This window comes from Carcharhinus amblyrhynchos, chromosome 7, assembly GCF_965287045.1.
Source record: "Carcharhinus amblyrhynchos chromosome 7, sCarAmb.v2.hapA, whole genome shotgun sequence".
Classification (NCBI taxonomy): Eukaryota; Metazoa; Chordata; class Chondrichthyes; order Carcharhiniformes; family Carcharhinidae; genus Carcharhinus; species Carcharhinus amblyrhynchos.
In genome coordinates this window covers 10,398,702-10,419,687 of record NC_137330.1, presented here as the reverse complement: position 1 = coordinate 10,419,687, position 20,986 = coordinate 10,398,702, and the positions used below count along the sequence as shown (strand labels likewise).

The 20,986-nt window shown below is 48.6% G+C and overlaps 1 protein-coding gene across 4 annotated transcripts in view; it reads left to right on the top strand.

Annotated features, from left to right (window-relative positions):
• Window positions 1-20,986, top strand: part of dst (dystonin) — a 614,201-nt gene that overhangs the window by 480,262 nt on the left and 112,953 nt on the right. For all 4 annotated transcript variants that reach the window (XM_080191940.1, XM_080191941.1, XM_080191942.1 and 1 more), the window contains 8 exons: window positions 7,061-7,222; window positions 7,357-7,527; window positions 9,754-9,920; window positions 11,709-11,868; window positions 12,072-12,398; window positions 12,581-12,665; window positions 13,987-14,228; window positions 17,669-17,875. In XM_080191940.1, the coding sequence (XP_080048066.1) occupies window positions 7,061-7,222; window positions 7,357-7,527; window positions 9,754-9,920; window positions 11,709-11,868; window positions 12,072-12,398; window positions 12,581-12,665; window positions 13,987-14,228; window positions 17,669-17,875 (1,521 nt within the window). The remainder of the gene's footprint in view (window positions 1-7,060; window positions 7,223-7,356; window positions 7,528-9,753; window positions 9,921-11,708; window positions 11,869-12,071; window positions 12,399-12,580; window positions 12,666-13,986; window positions 14,229-17,668; window positions 17,876-20,986) is intronic.

The window sequence follows — 20,986 nt, the reverse complement described above, 5'->3', positions numbered from 1 at the left end:
TGGGAGAAAAGCGGAGCACCTGGAGGAAACCCATGCAGACACGGGGAGAACATGCAGACTCCGCCCAAGCTGGGAATTGAACCCCGGTGCTGTGAGGCAGCAGTGCAGCCTGGGGCGATTATCTCAGGAGAAAACCGACTACCCAAAAGGCAGGCACGTGGGAGATTTTTCACACCCAATCTTTGGACATGCTTCGTTTTACCATTCTCCAACATTCTGTGCTCCAAAGAGTGCCTCAGGACGATTCATGCCAGTTACTGACACTACCCCTCTCCTGCCCCCCCCCCCCACCCCTCCACCCATCGCCGGCCTTCCGATTTCATCCCAGGACCCCTTCTCCGATCATTGGCTTCCCAAATATCCCTGATCCCCCACCCCCACCCCCACCCTGCTCTCTCCTAATCGCCGGCCTATCCAAATCCCTAAACTCCCCCCACCCCACCCCACCCCTGATAGCTGGCCTACCCATCTGCCTCCCACCCCCTCTCGCAGGCCAGCTCCAATCGCCTGCCCCACGCCATTCTCCCCTACCATCCGGGCTGGCTGATGACATTGAAATTGAGATCTCAGTAATGTAATCAATCTCGTCCAGTTTTCCGACTGGGGTTGATTACGTTGGGAAAAAGAAATGAACCTGGGAGACTTGTGATCGGCTGGTCGCAGATCCAGACCCACCCCCCCCGGCTGCCATGCTCAAGCAAGGCAGCAGACCGGGTGATTCCCTCCCTCTGTGGCAGATTACATTGCTATTACAACTACTATAACATTTCTCAATTTGCCTGAGAATGAGATCAGATGGAGAGTGATGGGGATGCTTTAGATGGAGCTGGTCAAACCATTCAATTCAAATGCAAGCATTTTGTGAGGTTGTTCAAGGTATGATATGAGAGCATTTGTTAATTTCAATAGTTATTTAAACCTGCTTGGTATCGGTTCATAGAATCCCTACAGTGCAGGAGTCCATTCGGCCCATCAAACACAATCCCACCCAGGCCCTATCCCCACAACCTAACCCTGCCAATCCCGCTACGATCCAGAACCCGGACACTAAGGGGCAATTCAGCATGGCCAGTCAAACCTAACCTGCACATCTTTTGGACTGTGGGAGGAAACCTACGCAGACCCGGGGAGAACGTGCAAACTCTGCACAGACAGTGACCTGAACCGGGAATCGAACTTGGGTCCCTGACGTTGTGAGGCAGCAGCGATAACCGCTGTGCTGCCTGAAACTGTTTGTTAACCTGTGTGGGCACCCCTGTCTGAAGCCTTGCTTCCACGGAGAGTGCAAAGAAAGCTTTAAGACTATTATATACATTCTGGTTCACCACAGCCGTTGCAAATGATGGATTCGTTACTACAGGCATAGATGACTAAACTTGGCTACCGCTGTGGAAAGAATGCATGTTATGTTCCCGCTACTGTATGTTTGTTCTTTCACTATTTCATTAATTCCTTCATCAGTTAAAATCCAAGCCTAGTGTTTTGTTATTCTGCCACATTCTGAAACCGTGAAGATGTATGTGATAAAAATGAACTGCTGCAATACATTAATATTTATAGCACAGAAATAGGTCGCTTTGCCCAATGGGTCTATGCCTGTGTTTAGGTGCCACTCTAGCCTCCTCCGTACCTTTTTATTGGCATCTCCTTCTCTTTCTTTCCCCCTCTTGTTCTTATTCACCTCGCACTCAAATGCATCTCCTCCACTCACTGCAGCCGTTCATTCCATCTGATAGCAAGTAGCACATTCCAACCAAATAAATTCAATATCAACCTTCCTTCAATGGTGGGCTAGCACTATCGGTTCACTGTTTTTTGAATTCGTTTATGGGATATGGGTGTCACTGGCTGGCCAGCATCTCATCACAGAACCCCAGCAAGGAGACCGTTCAGCCCATCGACTCTGCACCTACCACAATCCCAACCAGGCCCTATCCCCATAACCTCATGCATTTACCCAAGCTAGACCCCCTGATGCTAGGGTCAATTTAGCGCGGTCATTCAATCTAACTCGCACGTCTTTGGGCTGTGGGAGGAAACCACTGCACTTGGAGGAAACCCACAGGGAGAACGCGCAAACTGCACACAGACAGCGACCCAAGGCTGGAATCGAACCCGGGTCCCTGTCACTGTGAGGCAGCAGTACTAACCACTGTACCACCATGATGCATTTATTGCCCGTCCCTAGTTGCCCGAGGGCAATCGAGTGTCAACCACGTTGCTGTGGCTCAGGAGTCACATGTAGGCCAGACCGGGTAGGGATGGCCGATTTCCTTCCCTAAAGCATATTAGTGAACTGGATGGGATTTTCCCCACAACCGACAATGGTTTCATGGTCGTTAGTAAATTCTTAATTCCGGATTTTTTTTTATTATTGAATTCAAGTTCCACCAACTGCCGTGGCAGGATTTGAACCCGGGAATCCAGAATGTTAGCTGACTCTCTGGATGGTGATAATACCACTCGGTCACTCTAGTGGGAAATGCTTCACAAACCTGTCTGTGAGACACCTTGGGACATCCTGAGGTTGGGAAAGGCACCATGTCATTGTGAATTTGTTTGATCTTCTGTGTTTAAAGTGAAGGGTGTCGGTGGTAGGGAACGTAACTGTTTTCAGTTTGAACCCGGGTCCCCAGAACATTAGCTGAGTTTCTGGATTAATAATCGAGCGGTAATACTGCAAGGCCATCGCCTCGTTGTTGCTGTTGAACTGAAACCACTTGGCTAGAGGTGTGAAAAGGTCTGTGCTCAAGTCCTCAGCATGAAAGCCAGGGTATTGTCCAGGCCCGTAGACATTGCTGTGTCATGGAGAGTTGTAGACTGGAGGAGGCGATCAAGATAGGGAGGGAGCGAGGCTAGGAATAAATTTGAACATGAGAGAGAATTTAAATTTGAGACATGGAAGGACCGTCCATTTAGGTCATAATTTAAACAAGCTGCTAAGAGGCCATAAGAAGATCAAATTCCCCTATCTGTCTTGGCAGGATTTGAATCCGGGTCCCCAGAACATTAACCTTTTAGCTTTGACAAAGGGTCATCTGGACTGGAAATGGCAGCTTCTCTTCCCTCCTGACAGATGTTGCCAGATCTGCTGAGATTTTCCAGCATTTTCTCAGCAGATGAGCTGAGTTCCTGGATTAATAGTCTAGCGATAATACCACTAGGCCATCGCCTCCCCCTTTAGCTGCCCAAGCAACTGTACGCATTATCTGGGGCGTCGGGACAAAGGGTTAACCTCTGGGACAGGGCCAGGAAAGGCAAACCAAAAACAGTCTCCAGAGGAAGTTCAGAGTGAAGATGCGTGGCACTGATGTAATACGGAAAAGTGGTTTCTGATGTGTTGCCGGTAACGAACTGTCTTTTCTAAAGTCAAACCATCTTTCGTCAGTCACCTTCTTGCCACATGTATTTTGTTTTTGATTAGCGGCCTGAGGACCTAAGCTAATAGACGGGTTGTCCCAGGCAGACATGGGCTTTGATTTTCAAGCGATCATATCGGTTGAATTCCACAGTTAGGCCTTTATAAAAGATAAACATTTGTGGAATTAATGGTAAGTTAACTAGTTGGATTGAAAATAGTTTTGACATTAGCAAGCAGCGAGGACCATTGACTAATGGAGCCAGGAACAGATCTGTTCTGTGTTTCCTGCTGTGTAGACTATTCATAAATTATATGAGTGACTTATTATAAATTTGCCGAGAGTGAACTACGTGGTCATGTGAGTCATGAAAAGACCAGCTCATTTCTTTAGATCTTTTGAATGCCTGGGCTGTGTTGTGGCAGCTATAGGACTAAATATAAGGTAATCCATGTTCCATTAACAAAGGCGGGAAAAGGAAAGGAATTTAAATCTGGCTGAAGCCTGTTCCCCACAAGGTTAAACTGTTCAGGGACCGGTTTGGTTGTACGGTGCATGGATTACTGATTAACTGTCTTTAGCTGCAATGTGCTTTGGTCAGTCTGCGAATGAGGCAGTTGCAAAGCACCGCAGTTCTGGAAATGTGAAACCAAAAAAAAATGGCAGCGTGGCGGCACAGCGCCAGGGACCCGGGGTCGATTCCCGGCTCAGGTCACTGTCTGCGCGGAGTCTGCACGTTCTCCCCGTGTCTGCGTGGGTTTCCTCCGGGTGCTCTGGTTTCCTCCCACAGTCCGAAAGACGTGCTGGTTAGATGGATTGGCCATGCTAAATTGCCCCTTAGCATCAGGAGGACAAGCTAGGGTAAGTGCGTGGGGGTAAGGCCTGGGTGGTTGGTGCAGACTGTTTGGGCTGAATGGCCTCCTTCTGCACTGTAGGATTTTGAAAGAGAAGATGCTGGAAGTACTCAGCAGGTCAAGCACTACGGCAAGAGAAATGTTTCCGGTCGATGAACCAGCTGTGCAGCCAACTGGGCGAACCAACCCCCTGAGCTCGGTGGATTGGCCCACGCTAAATTGCCCCCTTAGAATGTGTGTTTGTGGAGCTATGTTTGATATGGTGTATTGCCCCTCAAGTTATAAGCCCCTAGCGACAGACGAACTTTCAGAGACTCGCTCCTTCTTCAGGTGAGTCGACTCACCTGATGAAGGAGCAGTGTTCTGAAAGCTCGTGATTCCAAATAAAGCTGTTGGACTTTAACCTGGTGTTGTGAGACTTCCTATTGTGCCCACCCCAGTCCCCACATCATGGCTCTTCAAGTAGGTATAGATGAAAATTCCACTTCCATCAATAGAATGGCGACAGAACAAGTTGCATGTTCGAACATAGAACAGTTCAGCACAGTACAGGCCCTTCGGCCCTCGATGTTGTGCTGAGCTATGTCCAAACCCAAGATCAAGCTATCCCAGTCCCTATCATTCTGGTGTGCTCCATGTGCCTATCCAATAACCACTTGAAAGTTCCTAAAGTGTCCGACTCCACTATCACAGCAGGCAGTGCATTCCACACCCCAACCACTCTCTGAGTAAAGAATATATATCGGACATCCCTCCTATATCTCCCACCATGAACCTTATAGTTATGCCCCCTAGTAACAGCTACATCCACCCGGGGAAATAGTCTCTGAACGTCCACAGTATCTACCCCCCTCATCATCTCATAAACTTCTATTAAGTCGCCTCTCATCCTCCTTCACTCTAAAGAGAAAAGCCCCAACTCCTTCAACTTTTCCTCATAAGACTTACCCTCCAAACCGGGCAGCATCCTGGTAAATCTCCTGTGCACTCTGTCCAATGCTTCCACATCCTTCTTATAGTGAGGTGATCAGAACTGCACACAATATTCCAAATGTGGTCTCAACAAGGTCCGGTATAGTTGCAGCATAACCCCACAGCTCTTAAACTCAAACCCCCTGTTAATAGATGCTAACACACCATAAGCCTTCTTCATGGCTCTATCCATGTAAATATTCATTTACATGAGACGTTAATTTGAACAGTTTAGGAATAGATTACATTAAGAGCAAACATTATGGGATGGATTGAAGGTTTGCATGTGGGGATGGAAGAAATTCTGATGCTTAGTTGTAGGCGGCACGGTGGCACAGCGGTTAGCACTGCTGTCTCTCAGTGCTAGGGATCCGGGTTCAATTCCCGGCTTGGGTCACTGTCTGTGCAGAGTCTGCACGTCCTCCCTGTGTCTGCGTGGGTTTCCTCCGGGTGCTCCGGTTTTCTCCCACAGTCCGAAAGACGTGCTGGTTAGGTGCTTTGGCCATTCTACATTCTCCCTCAGCGTACCCGAACAGGCGCTGGAGTATGGCGACCAGGGGGATTTTCACAGCAACTTCATTGCAGTGTTAATGTAAGTCTACTAATAAATGAATTTAAAACGCAATTCTTTGTGTGGTTCAGATTGGAGCAAAGTGGAGGGCAAGGTTTAGGCTACTTTGGTTGATCATCTACATCAGGAGTCTTAGAGGGGAGATACGACACAGATTTGTACAGGGTCTGTGGATGCACAATCCTTAAGGAACCCTAAAGAATTGAGGACAGTACGAAGGAGATTTAGAGAGCAGCTGACAATCTGTTTGTTAATGGCTCTGTGGGACAGAACATTGTAAATAAACTTGGATTTAGTTTGAACAGTGAAAGAAGTTTAATGAACCTTAGGATTTCATCATACATTCAGCTAAATATTCAATTTTGTTCTTGGCTTAGCAAACAGTTTTTTAAATGTTATATTTTCCAGCGGAGGCGACCAAAGATTGATTGGATTCAATGCCCATTACTTCAGTTTTTACCGGAATAGCTCTGGAAGTTAATGAGATTGAGATTAATTTCTCGTGAAAGAAAAATCTGCCTGTAGAGTTTGCTAAAATGAATTCTTTTGGCTTCTCTCCCACATTGTTCATTCTGTCACTGTGTGAACCGAGTCTTTGTAAAAGCGGAAACAGTATTAATGTAGTTTAAGTAGCGTCTTTGTACTTGATGCGAGCAGTGCTATCGAGTAATTAATGCCATTTGCCCAATATAGATGGGTCTATGGGATAAGCGATGGCTGTGTAAATTGTGGGGACTGTTATCACAAAAATGATCGATCGTATGATCCCTACAATGCAGAAGGAGGCCATTCAGCCCATCAAACCTGCACTGACAACAATCCCAACCAGGCCCTATCCCTGTAACTACACACATTTACCCTGCTAATCCCCCGACACTAAGGCTCAGTTTAGCATGGCCAATCCACCTAACCCTCTCGTTTTTGGAGTGTGGGAGGAAACCGGAGCACCTGGAGAAAACCCACACGGATACGGGGAGAATGTGCTAACTCCACACAGACAGTGACCCAAGTCGGAATTGAACCTGGGTCCCTGGCGCTGTGAGGCAGCAGTGCTGGTCACTGTGCTGCCCCACAGTTAAGGCTGTGTTGAGATTTGAACCCGGATGGCTGGATTCAGAGTCCAGAGTGCTCACCATTACACCGCAGAACCCAGAGCACATATGGAGGATGGAGGAATTCGTACTTTTATATTGATTTGATTTGAGACGCTCAGCTTTTATTTTTGTCTATCTATCTATGGGATGCAGGTCTAACTGACTCATCTAACCCAGTGTATATTGCAATCTTCTTTCAACAAACTGCAGGTATTTCAGAAGGAGGAAATTGAGCCCCTGCAGACCGTGCTGCAAGAGGTTAACCGACTTGGACAAGGGTTGATCCAAAGTGCGGCTAAAAACACCAACATCCAGAAGTTGGAGCACGACCTTGAAGAAGCCAATACGCGATGGAACACCCTCACGACAAAGGTTTATTTTCTTTCTCTCTCCATCCCCTTCACCCCCACCTCCAACACCGCCCCCCCACATTGTTAAGCAGGTAGCCCGCTCACTGCCTTCTGTGTCCACTCCAGTTCATTGGGACTGTGTCATCTGGTTAACAGGTTGCAGAAAGAGCGGCCAAGCTCCAGGAGGCCCTGTTGCATTGTGGGAGATTTCAGGATGCGCTCGAGTCGCTGCTCAGCTGGCTGATGGACACAGAGGAGCTCGTAGCCAATCAAAAGCCACCTTCAGCCGAGTTCAAAGTAGTGAAGGCTCAGATCCAGGAACAGAAAGTAAGTTAACGCTTCATAAATTGCGAATTTATACCAGAACCTCGACCAAACAGAGAAACGTAGAAGATAGGAGCAGGAGGAGGCCATTTGGCCCTCCGAACCTGCTCTGCTATTCATCATGATAATGGCTGATCATCCAACTCAATAGCCTAATCCTGCTTTCTCCCAATAACCTTTGATCCCGTTTGACCCAAGTGCTATATCCAGCCGCCTCTTGAATACATTCAATGCTTTGGCATCAACTACTTGCTGTGGTAATGAATTCCACAGGCTCACCACTCTTTGGGTGAAGAAATGTCTCCTCATCTCCATCCTAAATGGTCTACCCTGAATCCTCAGACTGTGACCCCTAGTTCTGGACTCCCCCACCGTCAGGAACATCCTCCCTGCATCTCCCCGCAGTCCTATTAGAATTTTGTGACTCTGAGATCCCCCCTCATTCGTCTGAACTCCAGTGAAACCAATCCCTACCAAGTTAATCTCTCCTTGTACATCAGCCCCGCCATTCCCAAACAATTTAACATTTAGAGCAAACTCTTTTGAAACCTACTTTTAACTTGGGTGGGTTTCGGGAGGTGGGAGAGATAGGGAGGCAGAGGGATGCTGCTGCAGAGATTTAGCCGTGTCCCCTGGGTCAATTTATCTCCCCTCTCTGCTCATTTGCACAGCCCAGTGCTTCCCTTTGCCTGAAACTCCCAATGGTCAATTGCCCAAGGAGACGAAGGGAATGGTGTGAAGCCAGTGCCAGGGTAAAGGGTTGGGATGAGTACGTATCACTGTTGGAGGGAAGAAGTCAGCAGGAGCCTCACACCTGTGCTTCCTGGCCCCACCCCCGGATACCCAGCAGGATCCCACACAAGAACTCCTGTTAAATTGCCTCAGGCTGTTTTAGTTACTGTGTGTGGACTGCCACCGCTGGTGGGGTAGGGGTCCTGCGAGGACCTCCCAGATCCAGCAGATTAAACTGTGTGCATGTGGAATGTCTTTAACAATCCAAAACTCAGGGCCATAAATGTAAGGCGGTAGTCAATAATCCCAGTTTGTGAGGAGATGGGGAGGGGAACAGTTTGTGGAGGGGAATGGGGAGGGGGCAGTTTGTGGGGGGGAATGGGGAGGGGGCAGGTTGTGTGGAGGAATGGGGAGGGGGGCAGTTTGTGGGGGGGAATGGGGAGGGGGCAGGTTGTGTGGAGGAATGGGGAGGGGGGCAGTTTGTGGGGGGGAATGGGGAGGGGGCAGTTTGTGGGGGGGAATGGGGAGGGGGGCAGGTTGTGGAGGGGAATGGGGAGGGGGGCAGGTTGTGGGGGGGAATGGGGAGGGGGCAGTTTGTGGGGGGGAATGGGGAGGGGGCAGTTTGTGGGGGGGAATGGGGAGGGGGCAGTTTGTGGGGGGGAATGGGGAGGGGGCAGTTTGTGGGGGGGAATGGGGAGGGGGCAGTTTGTGGGGGGGAATGGGGAGGGGGCAGTTTGTGGGGGGGAATGGGGAGGGGGCAGCTTGTGGGGGATTGGGGAGGGGGCGGTTTGTGATGGGGAATGGGGAGGGGGGCGGTTTGTGATGGGGAATGGGGAGGGGGGCAGTTTGTGGGGGGGAATGGGGAGGGGGCAGGTTGTGGGGGGGAATGGGGAGGGGGCGGTTTGTGGAGGGGATTGGGGAAGACGCTGGCGATGGGCTATGTGACAAACTCACTTTACTCTCTGTCCACGTAAACAGATGCTGAGAGTCTTTTACTCAAAGGCTGATGTGCTGAGTATCAGGGTTTTAGACACCACCAGTAAATAAATGACTCATGGCTGGTGTAGATTGTCCAGCACTTGTTTTTAACCTGGATAAACCTACTAGATACAGTTAGACATTTGCATTGTAGATGAACGGAGTGCTGAAGGAGAATATTCAGCCCATAGTGCCTGTGCTAGGGTCAATCATTCTATTTCCCCGTAGTCCTGCCTTTTTTGCCCCAGTTAAGTATTTATCCATTTCCTTTTGGAAATTCTTGTTGTATCGACTTCCATCACCCATTCAGGCACCACGTTCCAATGTGGTGACTTTGTGAAAGATACCAATACTGTTAGCCAGTGAATTTGAGCAGCACAGGTTGTTTCCGATTCCAATATCCGCAGTAATTTGCTGTTACTTAGCAGACTACTTACCCTCGGTTTACATGAATGAGCAGCGCAGCTTTGAGAACGATGCTTGTCGCGGTTCTGATTCTAAATGTTTGTGCCGTCGAAGCTTCTCCAACACTTGCTGGATGACCGCAAACCGACCGTGGAGATGATCAGGCGGGAAGGGGAGAAGATTGCCGGGCTGGCCGATTCGACAGATCGGGAGAAGACCCTGAATCAGCTGCAAGGCCTGAGTCGGAGATGGGATTCCCTGCTCAGCAAGGCGGAAAACAGGTACAGAGGGATCCAGTGTCCTGTGCATCCACTGGGGAGTGTCGGGGAAGCGGGGGGGTGGGGGGTATTCTTTGATTTGATTTATTATTGTCACGTGTATTAGGAAACAGTGAAAAGTATTATTTCGTGCGCGCTATACAGACAAAGCATACCGTTCATTGAGAAGGAAATGAGATGGTGCAGAATGTCGTGTTACAGTCATAACTAGGGTGTAGAGAAAGATCAACTTAATACAAGGTAGGTCCATTCAAAAGCCTGATGGCAGCAGGGAAGAAACTGTCCTTGAGTCAGTTGGTACGTGACTGCAGACATTTGTCTTTTTCCCGACGGAAGAGAGAATTTACGGGATGCGTGGGGTCCTTAATTATGCTGGCTGCTTTGCCAAGGCAGCGGGAAGTGTAGACAGAGTCACTGGATGAGGCTGGTTTGCGTGATGATCTGGGCTTCATTCATGACCCTGTGTAGTTTGACAGATGATACACAGTCCTGTATCGTCATGCACAGTACCTTTTCGCGCGTTGTCTGGAAACTGCTGTATGTGTGGCGCAGTGGTTAGTATTGCTGCCACACCGCGCCAGGGACCTGGGTTCGATTCCCAGCTTGGGTCACTGTCTGTGTGCAATTTGCACATTCTCACTGTGTCTGCGTGGGTTTCCTCCCACAGTCTGAAAGATGTGCAGGTTAGGTGGATTGTTAAATTGACTCTTCGTGTCAGGAGGATTAACAGGGTAAATATGTGGGGTTACGAGGATAGGGTATAGGTGGGATTGTTGTCAGTGCAGGCTCTGAGGCTGGCATTGGTAGAAGATTGTCAAACATTTCATCAAAAATACCAACGAGAGCACAAAACAAAAATGCCAAGAGTCTGCTTCATGGAGTGGTGATGTGACCATGATATGATGATAATGTCACTGGGCCAGTAATCTAAAGGATGAATCCTTTGAGGACATGGGTTCAAATCCCACCATGGTAGCTGGCGGAATTTGAGTTCAATTCATAAAAATATTAGGCTAGTCTCACTCATGCCAAATGTGAAACTGTCATCAAAACCCATCTGGTTCATTAATGCCCTTTGGGAAGGTAATCTGTCATCTTGGCCGACATGTGACTTGGAGTTTCTGAATATCTTGATTTCACAAGTTGTGGGAGACAACTGGTGTCCTGGCCAACATTCTATCCCTCATCAAAAAACATCACGAAGAAACATCTGGTTATTGTCAGTCGCATTACGACGAGTGTGAGCTTACTGTGTGCACATTGGCCACAACTTCTGCTACATTACACCAATGACTACACTTCAGAATCACAGCATCCCTTCAGTACAGAAGGAGGCTATTCAGCCCATCAAACCTACACCAACATCAATCCCACCCAGGCCCTATCCCCATAACCCCATGCATTTGCTCCTCCCCTGACGCTAAGAGGCAATTTAGCATGGCCAGTCCATCTGACCCGCACATCTTTGGACACTGAGGGAGAATTTAGCATGGCCAGTCCATCTGACCCGCACATCTTTGGACACTGAGGGAGAATTTAGCTTGGCCAGTCCATCTGACCCGCACATCTTTGGACTGTGGGAGGAAACCGACGCAGACGCTGGGAGAATGTGCCGACTCCACACAGACAGTGACCCGAGGCTGGAATCGAACCCGGGTCGCTGGCGCTGTGAGGCAGCAGCGCTAACCACTGTGCCATCATGCTGCCCAGAAAGTTACTTCATTGGCTGTACCATGCTTCGTCCCAGTCTCTGTTTACAGCGAGGTCCCTTCTTGTTTATCCTCTCCGCAGGCAGCGGCAGCTGGAGGCCATCCTGGTGGTCGCTCAGCAGTTCCACGACTCTGTGGAACCTCTGACCGAGTGGCTTTCCGCTGCTGAGAAGAAGGTTGCCAACTCTGAACCTATTGGAACTCAGACCACCAGACTACAGGAGCAGATCTCTCAGCATAAAGTGAGTATTGAACCAAGAATAGACTGGCCCTTCCTTCCTTCCATCCATCACTCCTAACTTACGACTTTGCTTAATCGTTATTTTAGTGTTTTTTTTTTCCGTTGGCGGGGGGAAGTACTTTTCTGTTGCCGTTCTTTTGTTTTCCTGCCTCAGTTTATTTTTGTCCCAGTATCTTTTCTCACCCGTTTGTGCACCTTGCGTAGGCCATGGAGGACGACGTCGTGCATCACGGCAAACAGTTGCACCAGGCTATTAGCGTTGGCCAGTTGCTAAAGACCATGAGTTCCAGAGATGACAAGGACATGTTGCAGGAAAGGCTGGATTCTGCCCAGACTCGGTACATTGAGATCCAGGACAGGTGCAGCCGCAAAGCTGCCCTGATCCAGCAGGCCCTGTCCAATGCCTGGATCTTTGGGGAGGAGGAAGTAGAGGTTCTGAACTGGCTGGCGGAAGTGCAGGACAGACTCAGCGATGCGGCCATTCAAGACTACGATCCCGATCACCTTCAGAAACAACATTGCGAACATCTGGTACCTTATTTTTTGTTTTTGCTTTCACTTTAATTTCGACTTTAATTTTCTTTCACATTTAATTTTCTTCTCGTTCATTATTTTTTTTAAAACTGTTGATCGAGTCAAAACGTTGCCCCCGGAATCTCTGGCCTGTGGGTTTCCGCTGGTTTCCATTAACTAAAGCTGTTGTACCAAAACAGGCACTCCATGAGGACATCATACACCGGAAGCAGCATGTCGATCAGGCCATTAAGAATGGGTTAGCGCTCCTGAAACAGACAACGGGTAAGTGCGGTTGGGCAATGTAGGGTGGGGTGGGGTGGGTGTTCACCCAGAAGGAACTCTTCCAGTCTCGTCAATAAAAGTATAACAAAACTTACTCCAGCTTATAAATCAAAGATAAGATTTAATGAAGAAACTCCATTACTCCAACACGTGAGGCTTCACCCTGGGCCATTCCGAGCTCCCCACAATTCCCAACATGTTCTAATTTATACTGAGTCAGCTGACTGTCACGTCGTTCTGTCATTGGTCACATGGTTTACTGAGTCAGCTGACCCTTATAGCTTGTTGCCATTGGTCACATTACAACAGATCCATTGTTATCAGCGGTTCCATTCTAACAGTGGGGGGATGTGTGGAGAGGAAGGTGGTGATTTACTTCTCCATTAGACACAGCCACCCCCTCCCACCCAACTCCAAGCCCTGTCTTTGGCAGTTCACTGGGACAGGTGTCAGGAGTGGAGGGCCAGCGTTATGACCCTGCTGTCTCTTTTGCACCTACATGAATTTCTAGTGAGCCTGGATCCAGAGTGTGGGGAGCTCCATTGGATAAGGGTGTGAGCATCTTAAAGATGCTCAAATGACGATGAGGCGACAACTCAGACATTTGTAATTTTGTCACCATTAGCGTCAACAGGGAAGGGACAGCAGGGCACTCCAAGATTTTGGAGATATCAGTGTAAATCCCAAACTTGTGCTTTCAGAAGCCTTTGCAATAATTAGGGCAGCACAGTGATTAGCCTCAACTCCAGGGACCTGGGTTCGATTCCTGGCTTGGGTCTCTGTCTGTACAGTCTGCACATTCTCCCTGTGTCTGCATGGGTTTCCTCCCACAGTCCAAAAGACGTGCTGGTTGGGTGCATTTGGCCGTGCTAAATTCTCCCTCCGCGTACCCGAACAGGCATCGGAGTGTCCCGACTAGGGGATTTTCCACAGTAACTTCGTTGCGGTGTTAATGTCAGCCTACTTGTGACACTGATAAATAAACTTTAAACTTGAGGTTGTGAAAAGCTCTGTATAAGTACATTTGTCTTTTCCTTCTCAATCGAAAGTGACACTTTCTCTTTGGATTTTCTGTAATGTGTTGAATATGTGAGTTGGTGTTACTCAGACTGAAATCAGCTGTGGCAAGCTGGAAAATTGGATGAACACACAGCTGAACAGAATGAGAAATTATTTCTCCTCTTGCTTAAACTCTCTCTGAGGAAGGCTCATCAAGACTCAGAACATTCTCTATTCTCTCTCCACAGATGCTGTCAGACCTGCTGCGAATTTCCAGCATGTTTCTGTTTTTGTTAAGCTCTCTCTCTCTTTCCTTTTACAGGGGATGAAGTTATAATCATTCAAGAAAGGTTAGATGGTATCAAAGCCCGCTACGCTGAGATTACCACCACCAGTGGTAAAGTCTTGAAGACCTTGGAACAGGCCCTGCAGCTGGCTGCCAAGTTTCAGTCTGCTCACGAGGTGTTAGCTACCTGGCTCGAGAAGGTCGAGGTTGAGTTGGCCTCGTATGCTGCAGAGGTACTCGCAGGAGAACAGCTAACTCAAGCACAGGAAAGGCAGAAAGTAAGTGCTGTGTGTGTGTGTGTATATCCTCGCTTTGTAACTGTGTGTGTGTCTATCTTTGCTTTGTAACTGTGTGTGTGTGTGTGTATCCTCACTTTGTAACTGTGTGTCTATCTTTGTAACTGTGTGTCTGTGTATATGTGTACTCGCTTTGTAACTCTGTGTGTGTCTGTGTATCCTTGCTTTGTAACGCTGGGTGTGTGTGTATGTGTCCTAACTTTGTAACTCTATGTATGTGTGCCTGTATGTGTGTATCCTTGCTTTAACTGTGTGTGTGTGTATCCTCGCTGTGTGTGTGTGTTCAGCCTCCCTACATTTGGAATTTTTCCATCATGCTAGCTGAGGTGTCTGTATGGGTCAACTGAGCGTATGCATGCATTTGTTCAGATCTGTACAGATGGGATTTTCTGTGACATGAGTGGGTTGATGTGTGTGGGTTAGTATGTTTAATGTATGTTAGTGTGCATGTCAGTGTACCATAGTGTGTTTGAGTTTTAGTGAATGTGTTCATATAGAATCACGTGTTTGCATGCATACATTACTGTGTTTGTGTGCGCATATCTTGATCTGTATTTTAGTGAGTGACCTGACTATAGATATATGGGATCATTCACTGATTCCTTTGAGTGAAAGGATTAGCGTTCGAACCACTTGATGAAGAGTTGCTGTGTCAGAGACTGATTTGTTAGTTTGCTTTGTGCAATCTCGCACTTCAATAGTTAGATGAACACTGTCAGTAGATCGCTCGAGCAGAAACTCCTGACCTCTGGGTGACCGCTCCCTGCCTTGCTAGCCTGGGTCTCGCTGACGAGGGAGCCAATGGGACGGAGACCCATGTTTTCCATTGTTGCCAACAGCTGCTCCGGGGAGGCATAAAAAGTCTTGGTGCTTTTGAAAGGGTAAAGTTCATCGTGTGTTTGTACTGAGGGCAACAGCCATTGTCAGTGAGTCATTGAGACTGATATACAGTCTGCTCGCTGATATATCGTCACTGCAAAGAAATATTGCTAATGGATAGGATTCTAACCAAGATTATCAGAAATTTAGGCATTTTTAAAAGATGTGCCTTCTCTGCTTTTTTTTTGGGGAATAAGTATTGCGTCTTAGTGTTCTTGCCAGTATTGGCTTACAGTTTGCTTACTCAATTAAGGACGCTTCCATCATTAACTGCAGGTTATTTCCTTCAAAGATACGGTACTGGCACAATTGCTAATTCTCTTGTCAATGCTGCGGCAGGGCAGAGAGCTGCTACAAGAGCCAAGGAGGATAACAGCAGGGAAAATAGCCTCCCTGTTAAAGCATTTCAGATGGTTAACCAGTGGACAGAGCTACTGCCAGATTACTAGATTGGGGGGGGGGGGGGGGGGGGAGGGCGTTGTGTGAGAAACCACTTGAACCTTTGATTCATGTAGTGTTAGCATTTGATCCAAACCCTGTTGACGATACTGAATGGGACAGCATGGACTTTGGGTAATCGTGAGTCAGCAACCATTTTGCATCTTAATTCCACTGGAGTGAAACTTGGCAAGGGATGGAAAGTAGGTCGCTGACTCACTTGGCATCCAGTTTTACACCATTGTACAAAGCCAAGAACCACCCCAATCACAGGTGTGCACTGTTGAGTGTTTCATCGTTATGGGGGGGAAAAAAAACAAAAGTCTCTTTCACGCAACGAGAGGGATAGTCTTTAAAATTTCATTTTGACAGTTGGGCCGAAGCTTTCCGGCCATTACTGTCTGTGGGATCTTCCTGTCCCGCCGACGGTGACCCTCTTCTGAGGGTTCCCCGTCGATAGAGGGTGCAAGCAACAGGAAAAGCCATTGACAGCAACGGTGGGCCACCTGTGTTACCACAAAAATACGCCACGGGCACAGAAAATTCCACTTCTTCTTAAAAAATTGTGTTAACTTCAAACAAATGAAGCCTAAAGTACTGTTGTGTTCCTTTTATCTCATTCTTTTTCCCTCCAGAATTTTAATCTGATTTTTATTTCAAATACCTTTTCAATCTCCAGAAACCTAGACTGGCCTAACAGGGGATAATTAACCTTAGTCAGGGGCTAGGAATCCACCGCAAAACTTTAGAACTATAGAATTCCTGCAGCACGGAAGAGACCATTCAGCCCATCGAGCCTGCACCGACTCTTGGAAAGAGCATTCCATCAGGTCCTCCCCTCTGCCCTATTCCCTTAATCCTGCACGTTTACTGCGGCATTTACCTACACATCTTTGGCATTCAGGGGCAATTTAGAATGGCCAATCCACCTAACCTGCACATCTTTGGACTGTGGGAGGAAACCCCACGCAGACTCCACACAGACAGTGACCCAAGGCTGGAATTGAACCCAGTCTCCTGATGCAGTGAGGCATTGTGTCGCTCTAGTGAACGTTTCAAATTGGGGAGGCAGTGGTCTAGTGGATTATCGCTGGACTATTAATCTAGAAGCTCAGCTAATGTTCCGGGGACCTGGGTTCGAATCATGCTGTGGCGAATGATAGAATTTGAATTCAATAAAATATATCTGGAATAAGAATCTACTGATGACCATGAAACGATTGTCGATTGTCGGAAAAACCCATTGGGTTCACTAATGTCCTTTAGGGAAGGAAATCTGCCGTCCTTGCATAGTCTGGCTTACCTGTGAGTCCAGAGCCACAGCAATGTGGTTGACTTTCAACTGCCCTCCAGGGGCAACTAGAGATGGGCAATAAATGCTGACCAGCCAGCAATGCCTATGTCCTATGTAAAAAAAGAAATCCTCTGCCAAGTATTACACTCCATCGGTTGGGCAGCACGGTGGCACGGTGGTTAGCACTGCTGCTTCACAGCTCCAGGGACCTGGGTTCGATTCCCGGCTTGGGTGGCTGTCTGTGTGGAGTTTGCACATTCTCCCTGTGTCTGCGTGGGTTTCCTCCGGGTGCTCTGGTTTCCTCCCACAGTCCGAAGATGTGTGGGTTAGGTTAATTGGCCATGCTGAATTGCCCCTTAGTGTCCTGGGTTGTGTAGGTTAGAGGGATTAGTTGGTGATATATGGGGATAGGGCTTGGGTGGAATTGTGGTCAGTGCAGACTCGATGGGCCGAATGGCCTCTTTCTGCGCTGAAGGGATTCTATGATTTTCAAATTGGGTGGAGAAAAGAATCAGCATTACGGCCAAGTTGGACAGTTAGCGGGCTGATTTAAAAACTGTCCTCGATAACTCTGGGGACAGACGGTTATGCACAGTAGGGCAGGACTTTATGGCCTCACTGGTTAGGGGCATTGGCCGTACTAAATTCTCCCTCAGTTTACCCGAACAGGCGCAGGAGTTTAGCGGCTCAGGGATTTTCACAGTAACTTCATTACAGTGTTAATGTAAACCTACTTGCAACTAACGAACAAATAAAACTAACCCAGAAGAATTGTGTGATGAGAGAACTCTGTGTGTGTGTTGATCCCCAGGAGCTGAGGAAGGAGACGGTGGAACACAGGGTAAGCCTGGACACGGTGAATGAGGTCAGCAGTGCTCTACTGGAATTGGTACCATGGAGAGCGAGAGAAGGGCTCGACAAACTGGTATCCGACGACAACGAGCGCTACAGATTAGTGAGCGACACTATAGCACAGAAAGTGGAAGAAATAGATGCTGCCATACAAAGATCACAGCAGGTATGTCGCACTCTCCTCCTCTCGTTACACCAGGGAAGGTGTGCGTTTTCTGTGGCTCACACGCGGAGGTGCATTTGATAAATATGCAATAAGTTCATTATCCTCCGGTGACAAAGAGAGCTTTTTGGAGAGGGTTTAAATATGCATCGTGGGCACAGCTTGATGTAGCCACAAGTGGCATATGGAAACTGCGGCAGAGCTGAGTTGTTCATTGTTAAAGCCATCTGCCTGGCCCGTCAATTGTCCCACTTGAATTCTTGAAAAGCAGCAAATCCATCACAAATGCTTGATGCAGTGGAAGGAAAGGGCAGTTAACTCCTGGGGAAGTAGCGGCACTCATTTCGAAACTGGTGTGTGTTAGTGTTCTTGAAGGAACAGAGGGTGGGATTTCCCGGTCACCTGAGGTTAACGGATTTCTGCATGGCCTCCTGCCCACTACGATTCCCATGGCAGACGGGACGTTAAAAATTCCACCCAGAATGTTTAAAAAGTTCATTGGCACCACCTGATCTAATGCCAGTGTGAGGTGAGGCACAAACTGTGTTGTTTTTGGACTCCTCACAGAATCCCTACCGTGTAGAAGGAGGCCATTTGGCCCATCGGGTCCCCAACGACACTAGTCCCACTCAGGCCCTATCTCCTGCAACCCCACACATTTACCCCGCTAATCCCTCTAACCTACGCATCCCGGGACACCGAGGGGCAATTTAGCACAGCTAACGCACCACGCCCGCGCATCTTTGGACTGTGGGAGGAAACCGGAGCACCCGGAGGAAACCCCGGCAGACACGGGGAGAATGTGCAAACTCCGCACAGACAGTGACCCGAGCCGGGAATCGAACCCGGAGCTGAGAGGCAGCAGTGCTAACCACCGTGCCACCCATTGTCATCTTGCCACCCATGTGAGGAGGAATCCCCCCCTTAGGAAGGACGTCAAGATGTTGGAGAGAGTTCAGATTCCCCTGGAACTGTACCAGTGGAAGCTGGGGGCTGATCCACAGAGCAGAATGTTCAGAATCCTGAACGGTTTGGATAGAGTGAGTGAGGAGAAACTGTTTTCGGCCACTGAATGATTGATTGATAACCAGAAGAGACACATTTAAGATGATTAAAAGGATGGAACTGCCAGGGTATCTCCCCGGGGACACCAACTGCACACACACACACACACACACACACACACACACACACACCACCCCCGCCCCTCCTCACTCCAGCAGAATCCTGGAAAGTGGGGAGCTACTCAAAACCCCGGCAGGGTGAATTTGTACTGGCGAGGTGGGAGACGTTGTCCCAATCGCGCCGGATATCCGGCTGTGGGAGTTGCGCGTGCATCGGGAACGCACGCACGATCCCGCGAATCAGCACACGCGCGAACCACCCGGCAGGAAAAATTAGCGGGTCGGAATGCCCCCGTGGTGTCCGAAATTGTAAGCAGCTTGTCTATTCAGTCACGTTGGGCTGGATTTCCATCCGAAAGGCAGGTGGAGGGAGTCGGTAAGCCTCCCAGATCGCCGCACTCAACTCTGGGACACGGTGCCGGCAAAGATGGAATTCTCACCCCAGGAGGGGGGTTGGGGCTGCTGTTGCTGCCCCAGAGACCACGTCCCGGGCAGCCTAATACCTGGTGTGGAGCTAGGCTGCTGAGAAGTCTGGCCTTAAGAGCTGTGAGCACTTTGGGGCAGCCTGTTGGCAGAGTGGTTAGCACTGCTGCCTCACAGCACCAGCGACCCGGGTTCAATTCCCACCGGGGGTCACTGTCTGTGCAGAGTCTGCACGTTCTCCCCAGGCGCTCCGGTTTCCTCCCGCACTCCAAAGATGCGCGGGTTAGGTGGATTGACCATGGTAAATTGACCCCAGATTCGGGGGGAATATGTGGGCTTACGGGAATAGGGCCTGGGTGGGATTGTGGTCGGTGCAGGCTTGATGGGCTGATGGCTTCCTTCTGCACTGCAGGGATCTTACGATTCTGTGAATGACAGAGCAGACTCGATGGGCCAAATGGCCTCCTCCTGCACTGTAGGGATCTTACAATTCCATGAATGACAGAGCAGACTGAATGGGCCAAATGGCCTCCTCCTGTACTGTAGGGACCTTATGATTCTATGAATGGCAGAGCAGACCTGATGGGCCGAATGGCTCCTTATACACTGTAGGCATCTTGTGATTCTGTGAATGGCAGAGCAGGCTCGATGGGCCAAACGGCCTCCTCCTGCACTGTACAGACTCTGAAATGGAATTTAGATCAGCCACCGAGTGGTGCAGCAGGATTAGAGGACCGAATGGCCTTTTCCTGTCCCGGCTGTCCAATAAAATGTCTGTTCCTGGGCTCGGACATGAAGCTTGAGAGCAAAGAAAGACACCTTTCCCTTTAAACCCCATCCTTCCATTGATCTGAGCCTACAGTTTGTTTAAACATGAACAGAAGTTTCCTACAAAAGGCTGCAGCGATGAGCAGAACCTTCATTGCGTTCATCATCAGCTCCGTATCTGAACACTGCGCCTTTTAATGTTCCTCACTCGGCACCTGAGAGCTCACACTTGCAAACATTATTGGTTACAGCTGTTGTGTAAACACCGCACTTGCTCAGAAAGCCCTCCATGGTTTCCAGTCTCACCTTAGCCTTCCAGAGCATTTATCTTACGGTGATGGCCTGTGCTGTTGGCAACGTGCCACATTTCCTGTAATGTGAGCTGTTACTTTGATGTGCTGGGCTTTGAGGTAAAAATACTGTTGATAATGCAGTCGGGTTGGAATTCTCCTCCTAGCCTCCGTTGATAATCAATGGGAGGGCAGTAGGGAAAGTTCCATCTGTTGTCTTGTTTGAAGCTGACTTCTCATGTGTTATAGCGCTTCCGTAATGGGATATTTATTCCCTGTCATTCCGATACGTGACTCTATTTTTGCATGAAAACAAAATTGACAATTTGACAAGGATTATTGCAGACTAACTAAACCCAGGCTTAGATTTGTCGAGTTAGAAATTGGATAGCCCTTTTGTTTTTATTAGAAATCATAGAAACCCTACGGTGCAGAAGGAGGCCATTTGGCCCTTCGAGTCTGCACCGAGCACAATCCCACCCAAGCCCTACCCCCATATCCCTACACAT